This window comes from Pinus tabuliformis, chromosome 2_1 (assembly GCF_031772625.1).
Source record: "Pinus tabuliformis cultivar Carrire ecotype Pingquan chromosome 2_1, CPIR1, whole genome shotgun sequence".
Taxonomy (NCBI): Eukaryota; Viridiplantae; Streptophyta; class Pinopsida; order Pinales; family Pinaceae; genus Pinus; species Pinus tabuliformis.
In genome coordinates this window covers 998944724-998962299 of record NC_142299.1, presented here as the reverse complement: position 1 = coordinate 998962299, position 17576 = coordinate 998944724, and the positions used below count along the sequence as shown (strand labels likewise).

The 17576-nt window shown below is 38.5% G+C and overlaps 1 protein-coding gene across 3 annotated transcripts in view; it reads right to left on the bottom strand.

Moving 5' to 3' along the window:
- The window catches only part of ARA6 (Ras-related small GTP-binding family protein), a 213240-nt gene that overhangs the window by 153850 nt on the left and 41814 nt on the right, over positions 1 to 17576 (bottom strand). For all 3 annotated transcript variants that reach the window (XM_089403647.1, XM_089403649.1, XM_089403648.1), the window contains exon 2: positions 599 to 675. In XM_089403647.1, coding sequence (XP_089259773.1) covers positions 599 to 675 — 77 coding nt within the window. The remainder of the gene's footprint in view (positions 1 to 598; positions 676 to 17576) is intronic.

Sequence of the window (17576 nt, the reverse complement as noted above, 5' to 3'; positions counted from 1 at the left end):
TGGAGACAAGTTTGGTATATTTTCCAAAACGACCATTACGGGAGGAAGTTAGTGTAATTGATATTTATGGTCATTCTTTAGTAAATAGTATTTTATTTTAGTATTTTACTTAAACAAAAGTACATTAAAGTACTTTAGTACAATGAATAAATCAAGAGAAAGACATTACGGAACATTTTTCCCTCTTCATTTTATAAATGTAAGAATACATATTCTAATTTAATGAGCTAATACATGACAATTGTCTCTTCCAACTGTACAGTTCCCTCTCTCTTCTATTCTATTTCTAGTTTATTTTTTTGATAGCTAACCACTATAAAGTCCAACCCCCCAAGTTGTACATGATTGAAATATTTTCTGTGAGATATTTTTTCACAATGAATGTTTTTATGTGAATGCATTTTTTATGTTTCCAAATATCGAAACCACGAATATAAACGTACATGTCTCAAAAAATTGAGTGTAACAAAACAACGGTAAAATATAAACAGTAAATGACTTCCCAGAAATAGAAATATGTTTTTCTATACTTAGCAGATCCTGGGGTATCTCAATAATAACAATCAGGAATGCGTGAAGCAATAAAAATCCTACATACCTTTATCCGCAAGTTTTTGGAGTCTGACACACCAGAGCTCTCAAGACTTGAACCACGAACAAGCCCTGATGATTTCCCTGCATTCCAATAAGATTGTACAGAGAACTAATATGAAATATTCATCTTTTTCTTGTGTGTTGATAAGTAAATACTAGCATGGAACAAACAGAAGTAGAAACTGCAATTAAACCTGAATAACTGCTAGTAAGTGAAAATCAAGGCAGCCTTGCTCCAGGCACCAACATAATATATATAACATAAACGTGTTCCTCAGCATAAAACTCACAACTACAATATAGGGGCAAATTTCAAAGTATATACTATATATAATTTCCTATGTATAGTATATACCCCCATGTGATTGAAAAAGAACTAAAAGAGGACAGAAAGCCACTGCAGTACATTGTCAGTAGTCTTTGAAAGAATGTTGATGAGATGCATAATACAGACTGTAATCCAGCCTTAACCAAGCAGTTAGGAAATTTGAAAGTTTGAAACCATTGGAATCATTATGAACCACAACTCATAACTGTCCACTGTTACCAAGGCTGAGAACTCCTGAGAAGTGAAGAACACTAATCTGCTTGTCATCAATTGCAATTTTCTCCCTATATTTGTTCATAAAATGTATTCAGTGTTTTTCCATAAAGATGTTGAATCCTGTCCAATGGGGAAAAGGTTCATATGCTAGCAGTTTCGGATTTTTAGGACAGGAATTCCCTTGTAATTATGTTACCAGATTGTTGCAACTCTCATTGTTCCACAATGTAACTCATCGCTGAATTTTGTTCCATCAAGTGCTATATTATGCAGTTCTCAAACAAAAAGTCTTTAACAGCAGTCATTGACTATGGACTAGACTAGACTTCTCGATAACTTCCCCTTCCTCAAAGTTTTGTGCAGAGTGCATATTCTCTCTTCAGTGTCTTCTGTTCAGTTATGTTTTCCATTTGGTGGTGAGTTTTTCAGGAATAGGTAGGCATGCTACGACGTGGATAAGACAATTGAACTTACTTTGTGGAACAAGAAGCACTACCACTTAACCATTTCAAAAAAATCTTAAACATATCAAGTAATGACAAATAAGGGTGCCATCACACATCATGAGAATAAAACAAACTCAAAGGAAAGTTTAGTACAGCCCTAGATATGCACCCTTAGCTTCTATATGTTTGTTAAATCACTTAACAAAATCTGTTCGATATCATGTCAAATCAACATGCATAACCAGCACTGAACCTACTCATACATCATAAGAACATAAGAGGAAAATCATATCTCCATGTATGGAAAGTTTTGTCAAAGATAGAGCAAGTGGTGGGAGGATAGAGTGTTATCCTCCCCACCCAAGTTATTTCTTGTAAGTGACATGTTGAGCTCATAATGAGTACACTGTTGCAACGAATTTGAACCCTATCGTTAACTTGGTCTTGTGCCCTAAATAATCTAGGGTTTACCCTAGGTACCATCCTTGAAATGAGGAGAAGTACCTAGGGTTTTCTCCATGATATATTACTTGGTAAAAAAATTGTGTGCAAAGTTTGGGCAACAAAGCATACTTCAATGTGTGTGTGTGTCACTCTCTCTCTATATGTGTGTGTGTGTGTCTATATATATGTGTGTGTGTGTGTGTGTGTGTGTGTGTGTGTGTGTGTGTCTATATATATATGTGTATGTGTGTGTGTGTGTGTCTATATATATATATATATATATGTGTGTGTGTGTGTGTGTGTGTGTGTAAAAAATGAAGTTACAAGTACATACCAACATATTAATACAAGTTCCTACAAGTCATGCTCTCCAAACCCTAGCCAGGGAAACAATAAGAAACCTTCACCACCAACTCCTCCTAGCTAGGACTCACTCCCAACCAATGTTTTAAAATACTCAGGTTCAAACTCAAAATCAATCAATCGTCAACTCAAACTCTAACTTGGCAATGATTCGGACCAATCTGATTTCAATGACTCGATTTACTAAAAAATAAATAAATAGTTAAATTTTCATGCAAAAATATATTTTAAAGATTCCAACCATTAGGGACAAAACATGCAAAGTCTACTCATGTATATACAATATAAGGGTGAATATATCAAAATTAGGAAGTGCAATACATATCAGCAACAAAATACATAGTCAATGAGGCACTAAATGGCCTCTAGAGTCCTTGGCCTACTATATGTTACATAGCAAAAATCATTGATCAACATGATCAATCATCAAACTCATCACCACTACTAGAAATGGGATCCTCGACAAAATCTACGAACTCATCCTCTTGCTCAGAGTCTTCAAACTTCCTTAGGGACATCTAAAGCTGTAGTACTAGTACTAGTAGAAGCATGAATTGCCCAAGTTGCATTGCTTGTGCTTGCATGTGCCATGTCTACTGCTATGTTGTCACTTACTCTAACTCTTACTAGTGGATTCAAATCCAAATCAATCCCACCAATTCCAAGTCATCAATATCAAAATTAGGATCAAACTCAACTAGGTGAGACTCCTCTATCCATTCTAAGGTTGAATCAATATCATTTAACATAATGGATATATATTAGGTCTTATGTTTGGCAATTGGTCGCACCTTAGCTGAAGACTTTACTGCATGAAAACGAGATCATTTAACCATTTTTGTTCCAAACAATTTCTCTTCTTCATGTAAATTTGCACAAAGACAGATCAATTAAGATCAAACCCAAAAGCACTACAAGGTTTGGCTTAGGGCTCAAATTGCAAACTTTTGCAACTAGGGACATTGGCTACCAAATGACTCACACCAATGCACTACAAAGACAAAATTAGTTCAACAAATTATATCGTGACTTTAGCTAAAAAATCAAGTACTTATTTTAAACAACTAAACTTCAAAAACCTTTCGAATTGCTCACCCGATTGGTCTACATTCTTGCAATCTTTGCTAACTTCTTGTCAAAGGTACTCATGGCTCTAATGAAAGCATTGATCTGTCAATGTACTTCCCATGACTTTGTCTCATAAGAGACCATGTGCTTGAAGCACTTGTACAATCCATATTTGACCTCCCCAGTTTGATCTTCTCCTGAATAAGCTCTATAATGATACCTTGGGATCAAGAAATACCCAACTGCATGTATATAGGGATGAAGTTTATTATTCTATTTTTATCAACAGTCTCGCAAATAGGCCCATTCTTAACTACTATGTCCTCATAGGATGTCCTTATCTACTCCTTTGCTTGATCCATAGCTTCATAGATGTAACCCATGGCCAATTTTTCCCCATCCACCAACCACAACAACTTAACAAGGGGTTTGTTGAAATTTGGTAGCTCAGGGAGAAATTCCCTCCGTTGGGAGGCCCTCCTCATCCTGAGGAGACTCTAATAGCCCTTGGCAAAATTTAATTTGCTCAAGGAAAATTATTATATTTAAGGTGGAACCACATCTACACAAAAAGTACAAGTCGGCCTGGGCAAAGAAATTCGATGTCATCAACCACATATAAACACACGTAAGATCACATCACTTGAGACATCACACATCACATCATATCTTCATTTCATTGGTTTGTACAAGTTTGAAAATTGCAATTCCAAGTTCACACGTGCGAAGAGAGAGGCACTTCTGTTGACCAGCGTTGACTTCGAGTTTTGGACTTGGTTTGACATGAGATTTGGATCTATTCTTGGAGGCCGAATTCAGGAGAGAGAAGGCTGAACTTTTCTGGGCACTTTCACCACATTTGACTGCAGACCTGAGGCAACTTTAACTGCAGGGTTGACCTTGACGTTAACCGACTTTTGTTGAGAAATCTAGGGCATTAGCATTAGGGGATTTCTCTTTCATTAGTGATTGCTTGTGAATGCTTTTTACTTCTTTAGATTAGTATCTGCTTCACGTTAGATTATTGGTGTTCTTCATCAAACAGTAACCAATGCATGAACATAAATAGACAAGAGACGTAGCATGTAGGCTATGAGCCAGGGCCAAAACCTCTCACTCTTTGAGAGGAAAACCCGCATAAGTTCTTCTTATAAAGATTCCAAATTGACGAATACCAAGACCAAGACCCTTGACCTATTAGCCACACCAAGACCAAGACACAAGTCCTCTTCTACTTTTGTCTTCTAGATTCTTCTTCCACTACTTTTACCTTCTTAGCATTGTGACATCATCATGACACCGAGATCTTCTTATAAACCTTAACCGAATCATAGCACAAAAGTTATCATGGCACTATACTAAACACTAGCTTCGAACTACACCCTATCATGTCCCTTCATCTAAACTGTCATTCTCTTATGTCACTGTTCATTCCAAGTTCAGAGAGAGAGACATCTGAATTGTCTCCTGTAGTCCTTCCTTGCTATCCCTTGGAATGTCTTCGTTGTCCCTAGAAAGGTCCTCATTGTCCCTTTGATGCCTCTCCAGAACCCATCCGAACTTACCTCCTTTCTATGGTCCAAATTTCAGAGGAATCCAAGCTTGATGACTGTGGAGATCTGAACCAAACCTTCGTTGTCTCTTCTCTTTTATTCGAACTGTATGTTGTGATATAACACCCGAAAACATCACCAAAAATCTCAGAGTTGTTCGAACTGGTTCACTGTAATTAGCACCGAAAATCTCAGAGTTGTCTGAATTCTGAACTGTGTTATGTGAAGATCCTAGCAGGGTATATATAGTAGTTGATCCGAATATATAAGCTGACATGAGATAGTGAACCGTTGTGTCTCATTAGGTGAGCTGACATGTGTTATTCCATATAGTTTGGAGGTCGACTTCAAGAGAGGATTGTGCTTGTCTTTTGGAGGGCTGTTAGACACTTTGATAGACTTCATATATATATGACACATGCTCAAGAAGAGCTCTTCATACATGACATTAATTCTTTTGACTCTAATGATAAAATCCTAAGGCTCTCAATGGGAGCCACTAATAAAATAAAATCTCTTGCTCATGAAACCCATGAAGCAAGGCATGCAAAAATAATTTTATTTCCTTCTATTTCATCATTTACAAAGATCATAATTACATGTCATTATGAAGACCAAACCTAGTTACATTTTACAACGCTCCCTCTTAACTAGGGAGGTATTCATAATGGAACTTGGTCATTCTCAATCTGAAGAATTTCTCATAAGAAGAATTCCGATTTGTAACTCATTTGTAAAGATCAAAGAAAAATGTTGGCGAGACAAATGATTTATAGACATCCTCATCATTGTCCCTCTCAGAACATACCCCACCCGGGTTCTCTCCAGATATGCTCCATGAGGACTATTCTTCTCTTGGACTCACCAGTCCCCAAAAGAATATCAGTCCCCCACGACTACTCTTCCATGGGACTCCCTATCTCATCCCACAAGAGCATCAAATGCCAAATGATTACACAATCCTCCATTCTGTCTTCTCAGGTGAAGCACAGAACATGTCTATCGCTCCTTATACCAGGAGGTCCTATTCCATTAAAGTAATGTACTCATTCCTATCACAAAGGAATGTACCTAAGCTTCCGGCTTAGGAATTTCCGAGTTTCTTCCAAGTAAGAAACTTCTTCTCAGGCTCCCTCTTAACCAGGGACCTATAGCAACAATCAGTTGTATGAAGAACTCCTTTCTTCGATGTCATGAATTTATTTTAAGGAGTCTTCAACCTTTTGGGAACTTCTATATATATATAGGGCACAAATCATTCATCACTTTTGTCCATGAGTTAGTCATGTCCTTAACTCATCAGAAAGTGATCCATCAGATTTTCCATCTAGCTTTGCTTCATGTCATTCTGCTTTCATGCCATATTTCTCGAAAGGACATTACATCCTTCTATATGGTCTGCTTGGAAGTCATTCACAGATCTTCCCTTTGACAGTCCTACATAAGCCCAACCAGATGTTAGTTCAAAAATAATCACTGAACACTTCAAATCAGATTTACCTTTGTGATGATATTTCACCATGACATCTTCCTGTAAGTATCAACATCCTGCATGCAAATTGACACATCTCCCACAGATATTCAGTGTCAAGGGTCTCTATCTTTTTCCAACTTCCATCAGAGTCTTCACATTCTTCTGGGAGATCTTCTAGTCAAATCTTCTTGGACTTCAGATGTTGAATGCCTTCTACCTTCGTTGCATATTATCATGATCTCTTCCTACCTTTTCACACACTTCATTCTCAGGGGCTTTAGAGTTCGTCAATCGTAGTCATTGAACATATTACATTGATTTAATTCACACACTTCATTCTTAGGGGCTTCAGAGTTCCTCAATCGTAGTCATTGAACATATTATGTTGATTTAATTCACACACTTCATTCTCAGGGGCTTCAGAGTTCCTCAATCGTAGTCATTGAACATATTATGTTGATTTAATCTAGTGCGACTCATGCCTTCCGACATTCTTTTATAGGAGGAGATTCCTTTCCTTTGATCATGCTTCTCAAAATAGAAACAGTGATCCTTGTCACCTGCAACCATACAACATGACTTTATAATATTAAATAAAGCATACATACCTCATTTTGCCTTTAGGTCATCTAGGCTTCTTTCAATAGCTTCCTTGATTGAAAAGATCTTCAACCCCTTGATCTGCTTCATCTCTCATGTCATCATACCATCATCCCATGAACTCCACAAGTTGGAGTTCCTGACGAAAATTTTGCTTCCTCTCTTGATTGGTGAATCCTCCAATGAGGATTCCATCTTGCATATCCTTTTTCAGCAGATGTTTCCCTTTTAAATTGATGTATGATGAGACTTGTCCTAGATGACTTCTTCCTTTGATCTTCCAATGAGGTCACCAAGAGCTATATCTTCCAAAGTTGACTACCATAGATTTTGTTCTAGCGGTCCTTCATGTTTCCCTATGGTGATGTCACGAGCTCTTGCTTCTAATGCTTCTCTTCCTTGGACTTCCTTCTTTCAGCAAATGTTTGAGTCCTTAACCTTCAACACTTTTTCCTTCAATTTGTCATCTTCTATCTTGCATAGAAATCACAAGTTGTTGAATGAGGTAACTTTCTTATCCCATGGATATTTGTTACCTTGATTATCAGTTAGTGCATTATAGATCAATGATGATTATCTTCTTTCCTAGATCTTGAAGATGAGATCTTATGAAGATATCCTTCATCCTTTGATATCTTTACTTTTGTGTAGATCAAATGTGACCTTCTTTATCGTACCTTCAGAGAATGAGTTTATCACATGCATCTCTTTGATGTCTCCAATATTGCTATATGAGGGGATCTTTCATAAGTATCCCTTTCCATGAATTCAGAGGAGACCTTTTGATATGTTCAATGACTTCAACTTCTTAGAGGACTATGTCTATCCTCCTTTTTCATGCAAGGAATTTTGATGACCCAACCAGCTTATAGATCTCCTTGCAAACACGAAGTCATTTTACCAAATTGATTAAAGAATGAAAGATACTTACTTGACAAGTGAAGATGAAATCTTCACCTTGATCACTTTGATGATGGTTGAAGAAGATGTATTAATGCTCCCTCTTGGATGATCTTCTTCCAAATGAAAAAGCCTTTCTTCAATAGAGAAGGTTGCTTCTTTTGATGAGGATGATTTGTTGCTTCCTTGGATGAACTTCTTCAAGGGTGAGGAGAGAATCCTTGCTTGCTTTATAACTTTGAAAATTATGACAATGCCTTCTTGCCTTCAACATACTTCAACTTCTCTTGTAGTGTAGATCAGAAATGCTTCTAGGGTTTCAACTTTTTCCAAGATGATGTGATCTTCATCTTTAAAAGTCCTTAGAACTTATCTTGCCTTGTAGACAACTTGATGAGGGTCTTTGTGGCCTTTTGATGATGACTATAGAAACAAAGGCTCTTGTTGTTGTAGACTGCTTCTTTGATCTAGGGTCTGGTTCTTCAATGTAGGTCTTGATCTTTTGCTTTGATAACCTTCGACTTGATCCTTGAATGTCTCTTTGATTAGATGCCCTTCCTTGGACTTCAACGCCTTAGCTCTGATACCATGTTGAGAAATCTAGGGCATTAGCATTAGGGGATTTCTCTTTCATTAGTAGCTGCTTGTGAATGCTTTTTACTTATTTAGATTAGTATCTACTTCACGTTAGATTATTAGTATTCTTCTTCATCAAACAGTAACCAATGCATGAACATAAATAGACAAGAGGCATAGCATGTAGGCTATGAGCCAAGGCCAAAACCTCTCACTCTGAGAGGAAAACCCACATAAATTCTTCTTATAGAGATTCCAAATTGATGAATATCAAGACCAAGACCCTTGACCTATTAGCCACTCCAAGACCAAGACACAAGTCCTCTTCTACTTCTGTCTTCTAGATTCTTCTTCCACTGCTTTTACCTTCTTAGCATTGTGACATCATCATGACACCGATATCTTCTTATAAACCTTAACCGAATCATAGCACAGAAGTTATCATGGCACTACACTGAACTCTAGCTTCGAACTACACCCTATCATGTACCTTCATCTGAACTATCATTCTCTTATGTCACTGTTCATTCCAAGTTCAAAGAGAGAGACATCTAAGTTGTCTTCTGTAATCCTTCCTTGCTATCCCTTGGAATGTCTTCGTTGTCCCTAGAAAGGTCCACATTGTCCCTTTGATGCCTCTCCAAAACCCATCCGAACTTACCTCCTTTCTGTGGTCCAAATTTCAAATGAATTTGCGCTTGATGATTGTGGAGATCTGAACCAAATCTTCGTTGTCTCCTCTTTTATTCGAACTGTATGTTGTGATATAACAACCGAAAACATCACCAAAAATCTCAAAGTTGTCCGAACTGGTTCACTATAATTAGCACCGAAAATCTCAGAGTTGTTTGAACTGGTTCACTATAATTAGCACCGGAAATCTCAGAGTTGTCCGAATTCTGAACTGTGTTATGCAAAGATCCTAGCAGGGTATATATAGTAGTTGGTCTGAATATATAAGCCGACATGAGATAGTGAACAGTTGTGTCTCATTAGGTGAGCCGACATGCATTATTCCATACAGTTTGGAGGTCGACTTCAAGAGAGGACTGTGCTTGTCTTTTGGAGGGTTGTTATATACTTTGATAGACTTCATATGTATATGATACATGCTCAAGAAGAGCCCATCATACATGACATTAATTCTTTTGACTCTAATGATAAAATCCTAAGGCTTTCAATGGGAGCCACTAATAAAATAAAATCTCTTGCTCATGAAACCCATGAAGCAAGGCATGCAAAAATAATTTTATTTCCTTTTATTTCATCATTTACAAAGATCATAGTTACATGTCATTATGAAGACCGAACTTAGTTACATTTTATAAAAAAATTGAGGCAGAATTTTGTGACTGTTTTGACCAAGTTTGCCTAAGGGAGCACTTTAACCGTTAATTGTTGACTAGTTAGGGCAGAGTTCACTGTTGTTGACTTTGACAAGAAATTGCAGTTTTGAAGTTTGACCAAATTTGAATTTCTTGCTCATATTTGACTAGATCTTGGTTGGTTGATTTCACTTGTCAAGGCTTTGACCTTTGACTTATTGTTGATGTACTTGGACTATGTATCTCTTTGTTGAACATTTGATGACAATCTAATAGAAGAATTTGGAAAAGGTTTTCCCCCTTGTGGGGTTTTTCCCTGGTCTTTGACCAAACTGTTGTGTCTCTATTGTTCTTGGTTATCTCATATTGTGCATTTGGTTTACTGTTCTATCTACAATTGCTTACTATCATTGGAAGATTGAAATTGTTGGATAAAGTGATTGATATTGAAAGAAGAAATTAATAAAGTGATTGTTATAACATGGAACACCGGAAAATTAACATGGTATGAGAGCTGAGGTGAAGACAAGCCCAAGGAGAGGAGCCGTCACCTTTGAAGGAATCTAATTTGAAGAAGATTATTTGACTTGGTCAAGATGTCTACCTCATACTTCAAGATTGAAGAGAAGCTAAATGACTCATCTATGTTGCTTGGAGAATCAGGTTGGATGTCACTTTGGATGAGAATGATGCCTTGGAATATGTTGAAGGCAAAGTACCTAAGCCTCCTGAAAATGCTTCTGCTACTATCAAAGCTAAGTACAAGAAAGGTGAGATCAAAGCTAAGAAAATTATTATTGATTCGTTGAGAGACCATTTGATTATTTATATTTCAAAGTTGAAGAAGTCCAAGGAAATGTATGATAAGTTGGTTGGGATGTATGAAGTCAACAACTTGAATCATATTCTATCCTTGAAGAATCAACTCAAGGACATCAAGATGTAAAAGGGGGAGATTGTGTAGTTATACCTCATGAGGATATCCCAACTCAAGGATCAACTGTTATCTGTTGGAGAAGTTACTTCTGATAGAGAGTTGGTACTAATTGCACTTGGAGGTCTTCCTCCGATTTGGGAGACATTTATTACAACTATTAGCAACAATGACAGGTTCCCAACGTTTGATGAGCTCGTTGACAAGTGTACTCAAGAGGAGACCAAGATGATTTCTAGAGGAAGGATTCAAAAGCACGAAAGAAAGCCCTCTACATTTGCTGCTCAAGACAAGAAGAGTAAAGGACAAGGAGGTCCATCTAATTCAAGAAAGTCGGCACCAACATCCAAGGAATCTCAAAGAAGATTTAGAAAGGACAAAGTTCAATGCTTTAAATGCCATAAGTATGGTCACTTTGCCAAAGGTTGTCCGTTAAATGGAAATGCTCCTAAGTCTTACAACAACTATGGCTTCAACAACAACATGTTCTATGATAGAAGAACAAGAGAAGCTCTTGTTGCTTGTGAAGAAGGCCACAGTCCCCAAAAGAGATCAAGGAACTCAAGGTATGAAAATAATGCAGTTGCTACTCAATCTGAATATTTTCTTATATTTGCTCTTTCTAGTTCCTCTCCTAAGGATTCGTTTGATAGCTGGTTGGTGGATAGTGGGGCTTCTAAACACTTCACTGGGTACCGTGAAGTCCCCTCAAACCTAGTTGAGAAGCAGACAAATTTGAAGATCATTCTTGGGGACAATTCTACTTATCCTATAAAGGGGTCTGGTTCTGTCTCATTTCATTTGGATTACGGTCAAACTATACATCTACAAGATGTTATGTATGTGTCGGGATAGAAAACGAATCGTGTGTCTATATCTGCCTTGGAAGACAAAGGAATGAAAGCTGCCTTTATAAGTGGAAAGGTTCTTACTTGGCCAAGGGAATCTCACCTGAGGGATGCCTTCACTTTGGGATCAAGAATTGAAGGCCTCTATAAAGTTAATGGGGGACCAATCCGAGCATTAGTTCATGTCACATCATAGTAATCATCAATGTGAGTTGTGGCACCGAAGATTTGCTCACCTTCATAATGATGCCTTGCCTAAGGTAAGGAGGATGGTTTCTGGAATGCTTGAGGTTCAAGCAAATCATGATGGATTTTGTCCAGGATGTGCAAGTGGAAAGAAGACAAAGGGATTGTTCCCTTAGCAAAAGCAAGACCAGTGGAATACTACAGCTCGTTCATTCCAATGATCAATCTATGTGGACCCATGCCAATGACATCTCTTGGTGGCTACCTATACTACATAATCTTTCTGGATGACTTTTCTCACAAGACATGGATATCCTTCCTGAAGCACATGTACCAGGTATTTGACATGTTCAAGGACATCAAGGCCCTGATAGAGAATCAAACCGAAAAGAGGATCAAAGTCTTCACGTTTGATAATGGAGGAGAATTAATTTCAAATGAGTTCATTGTCTTTAGCAAGAAAGTTGGAATCAAGAAGGAGACTATCATACCTTATAACCCCAAGCAAAATGGAGTGGCTGCAAGGAAGAACAAGACCATCATGGAAGTTGCCCGAGCTATGTTGCATGATCAAAAGTTGTCTAAGTTTCCATGGGGAGAAGCTGCAAACACTATTGTCTATGTTCAAAATAGGACTCCTCATCAAGCATTGGGTGACAAGACACTCGAAGAAGTTTTCACAGGTGTAAATCCTGATGTTGGACATTTGAGGATTTTCGACTCCTCTGTCTACTTTCATGTGTCGAAGGACAAGAGAAACAAGCTGGAAGCTTCTGGAAAGAAAGGTACGTTTGTTGGTTACTGTGAAAATTCTAAAGCTTATAGAATATATGTGTCTAATCAAAGTAGTATAGAGTTTAGCAGGGATGTGACATTTGATGAAGATGTTGCCCTTGGGAAAGCAAGGCATACTCCTCCCCTTGCCAACATTGAAAAGAGGATGATGCCATGGATGTACAAGAAGGCCCTCCTATGACTAATCCAGAGACTGAACTTGTTGATGATCCCTTGGAACCCATGGACCCCTTGGATCCCCCTCCGAGTGATCCCCCTGCCAACAAAAGACCACTATGGATTTGTGGCATTTTACAAGATGTTGAGAAACATGTTGATGCACGAGGAACCTTCAGGGAAAGCAAGAAGCCATGCCAACATTAGGGATATGTTGTAGGAATGAGCAATATTATATAGGCTGAACCTCACAACTTTGAAGAAGCAGTGAAAAAATAGGTATGGAAGGATTCTATGGCTGAAGAATATAAATCTATTATGAAGAATGATGTATGGGAAGTGCTTCTGAGACCCAAAGAAAAGTTCGTTGTGACTTCAAAATGGTTGTACAAAATTAAGCATGGTGCAGATGGAAGTATCGAGAAATATAAGGCGAGATTTGTGGCTAGAGGTTTCTCCCATAAAGAGGGAGAGGACTATGATGACATCTTTGCACCGGTTTCCCGCTACACTATTATTCAGCCTATTGTTGCACAGGGATGGACACTTCACCAAATGGATGTGAACACTACGTTCTTACATGGCATACTCAAGGAAGAAGTATATGTTGAGCAGTCACAAGACTTTGAGGAGCAGGACAGGAAGACTCGTGTGCAGGTTGAAGAAAGCGCTCTATGGAGCATTGATAGCTATTTCATGAAGCTTGGATTCACAGGGAGCAAACCTCTATTTCAAAGTTGTCAAGGTATGCCCCTAATTTTGGTATTATATGTTGATGATTTATTCTTGACAGGTGGAGAGCCTCTTATTCTAGAGTATAAGAGAGAGTTGGCCTCTGAGTTTGAGATGAAATACCTCGGATTGATGCCCTACTTCCTGGGCTTAGAGGTGTGGTAGAGACCTAGTGATATTTTCCTTTCACAAGGGAAATATGTTGTCAAGGTGTTGGAAAGATTTGGAATGGTAGAATGTAAGTCCATGGCCACACTGACGGAGATGAACTTCAAGAAGATATGTGGTGAAGCTACGAGATCTGATCTAGCAAAACCGTCTGAGTACCGATAGTTGATTGGGGCATTGTTATTCTTAGTGAACACTTGACCGGACATATGTTTTGCAATTAACACTCTAAGTCAATTTATGAGCGAAACTCTACACACACACTAGATTGTTGCCAAGCATGTGCTGAGATACTTACATGGGACTATTGATCTTGGATTGAGATATATTGTCGGAGATGTGAAACTACATGGATACACTGATGTTGACTAGGCCGAAAATGTTATTCACAGGAAGAGCACATTAGGGTGTTGTTTTAGTCTAGGGTATGCCATGATATCTTGGATGAGCATGAAATAGAAGTTTGTTGCTCTTAGCACGGCTGAGGCTGAGTATATTGCCACTAGCTTGGCTAGTTGTGAGGTAGCATGGTTGAGGAAGCTCTTTGGAGAGTTGTTTGAGCAGGTACTGGATACGATAGTGATATATTGTAACAAGAGTGGGATCCGACTGGTAGAGAATCTTGTGTTCCACGACAAGTCCAAGCACATTGAGATTAGATATCACTACATCCGAGATATGGTGCAGAGAGGAGCCGTAAGACTCCATCACATTTCGACTGATGAGCAGATAGCAGATATTCTTACCAAGCCTTTGCCGAAAGGGAAGTTCTTAGTCTTCAGAGAGAAGCTTGGACTGGTGGATGTGACCCTCCCGAAAAAGAGTCACAGTTGATCAAGAACACTGAGTTATGCCCTTCCCCCTTGTTTGATCTCCCAAGGTGGGTATTTAGCCAGAGAGCTCCTGGGGCTGGGGGAATTCTTAGACGATAGGAAGTGCGATCCTTGTCATTTATGACAAGTTGTGTATCCTGCTTATATTCATTGTAGGGTGTACGTGATCCTTGTCATTTATGACAAGTTGCGTATCCTCCCCTACCATCAAGCCTGGGACTTGACATAGTATACCCCAGTATGCATCCTACCCACAAGTTGGGCTTGTCGGAATTGCCACCCATTTGGCCAATGGGTGAGGAGAGACTTGGGAGTGCATGATCCTTACCACTAGTAAGTTGGGTATCCTCCCCAAGTGAAAGGATGCATGTGTTCTACCACTTGATTCTTGAGGGTCAAGGTGGGAAGATCAGCAGGCAATAGGATGTGTGATCCTTATCACTCATGACAAGTTGGGTATCCTGCCTATTGTCATTGGATATAGGGTGGCATATTTATCTCCCCTATGATGATTCTTCTTCTTTAGATCGAGTGCATAGATGAGTAGAGACAAGATATGATATGATACAACGATGATGATGACAAGACATATGAGATGAGATTTATGATGCAGGCGGTAATTCCTCCCAAGCTGAGAGGGAGTGTTGAAATTTGGCACCTCGAGGAGAAATTCCCTCCTTTGAGAGACCCTCCTCATCCTGAGGAGACCCTACTAGCCCTTGGAAATTTTATTTGCTCAAGGAAAAATATTATTTTTAAGGTGGAACCACATCTACACAAAAAGTACAAGTTGACTTGGGAAAGGAAATTCGACCTCATCAAGCACATATAAATACACCTAACGTCACATCACTTGGAGACATCACACATCACATCATCTCTTCATTTGATTTGTTCGTACAAATCTGAAAATTGTAGGTCTAAGTTCACACGTGCGAAGGAGAGAGAGGCACTTCTATTGACCAACACTGACATTGGGTTTTGGACTTGGTTTGACTTGGGATTTGGAGTTGTTCTTGGGGACTGAATTTAGGAGAGAGGAGGCTGAACTTTTCTGGGCACTTTAACCACAGACCTGAGGCAACTTTGACCGCAGGGTTGACCTTGACGTTGAATGATTTTGAGGCAAAATTTTGTGATTGTTTTGACCAAGTTTGACTGAGGGAAAGACGCAGAATTCTTTGCAGCCTGGATCGAACCTTTTGAAGCACTTTGACCATGAACTATTGACTAGTTAGGGCAATGTTCACTGCTATTGACTTTGACCAAAAATTGCAGATTTGAAGTTTGACCAAATTTGACTTTCTTGCTCATATTTGATTGGATCTTGGTTGGTTGATTTGACTAGTCAAGGCTTTGACCTTTGACTCATTGTTGATGTGCTTGGACTATGTATCTCTCTATTGAAAATTTGATGACAGTCTAATAGAAGAAGAATTTGGGAAGGGTTTCCCCCCTTGTGGGGTTTTTCCATGGTATTTAACCAAACTATTGTGTCTCTATCGTTCTCAGTTGTCTTCTATTGTGCATTTGGTTTACTGTTCTATCTACAATTGCTTACTGCCATTGGAAGATTGAAATTTTTGGATAAAGTGATTGTTATTGAAAGAAGAAATTGATTAAGTGCTTGTTATAGAATAGAACACTAGAAAAAGGCTCTACCTTTTTTCACATACTATGTTGCTTTCGTGCAAAACGTGTTTTCAAAAACTTTATTTTGATGTCTTTTCAATCTTGTCTACAAGCCCACTGAGATCCATTCCATTCATCACTGGAAACATTCTTTTCAAGTTCTATGCTTGGGAAAGGAGAGATTGCAACATGAGGAAGTGAGTTGCAAATCTCGTGATGGCAAGCCTAACCCTTGCCCTCGGTGTTTTCCCTCATTAAATACAATATCATGAGCGGTTATAGATGTATTTTACGATGCACTTAGCATGCTCTATGGTGTTCGTAATGCAATCCTTTTTTTCTATGCCCTCAAACATGAGGTCTATGCAACGTGTAGCATAAGGGGTCCAAAGTATGGTCTTGTATTTGGACTCGCAAACTAGCAACAAGAACATAGTTAGAGGCATTATTTTTGATGATATGAACACCATTTGCTTCCAACATTGGCATAACAAACTCATCCAAAAACTAAAGTAACAAGTTTGGATCTTTCACCTTATCAAATACATTAATAGATTTTGCAAGCATGTCTCCTATGACCCCACAAGTCAACAAGGGTACATATATATCTGTGCAACATTTTTCATCACCATTGTAAGCCCAAGGTCACAAGTCAAAAGTGATGTAAAATCCATGTGAGGCCCTGTATTAGGTATCCCAAATTGTATCTTTGCCATTGAGTCTGTTTTTTGTTCTCCTGGTCAGACCATGGCTGGCCCCTTAAAGTTTCACCTCTTGTCTTGTCCTCAGAGTAGTCATGGAACACATGATTCTCAAAGGGTTTGATAGAACTCTTATTTTCACAATACATAACCCTTAGCTCCAACTCCATATCTTCAAGATCAATTAATAGTTTGCAAATCCAATCTACTCCATAACAAAGTGCAACTACTACTTCATTCTTGTGGAACCAAGATATCATCTAATCCCTTGTTAAAACAAAACACAAAAGTGCTCTTTTGGAAGCTAGCATCTCCATCCTAGTCTAAATCACAAAATACATCAAGTAAAAGTCCATCATCTCCTTCACATCGATGCCATAATGAATCATGCACTTCAAGTACTTGAGCACATGCTTCATAGCCTACCATATGAATCATCCAAGGAGCAACAGTAAACTAGTTCAATGTATTCATAACATAGCATATATCCAATGTGGTGTCCACAAGATAAATCAAGGAACCAATCCACTGCATCTACAAGATTTGGTTAATCCATCAAAATACCAATGAACTTTAAAAGATCTGAGACCCCTACGAATGAACACATGGTGCAACTCTAGAAGGGATAGATAAGGCAATCGAATCGAAACAATAATGGGCCAATTATGTGTAATGTCCTAACTCATCACCAAGTTGAAAAAAGT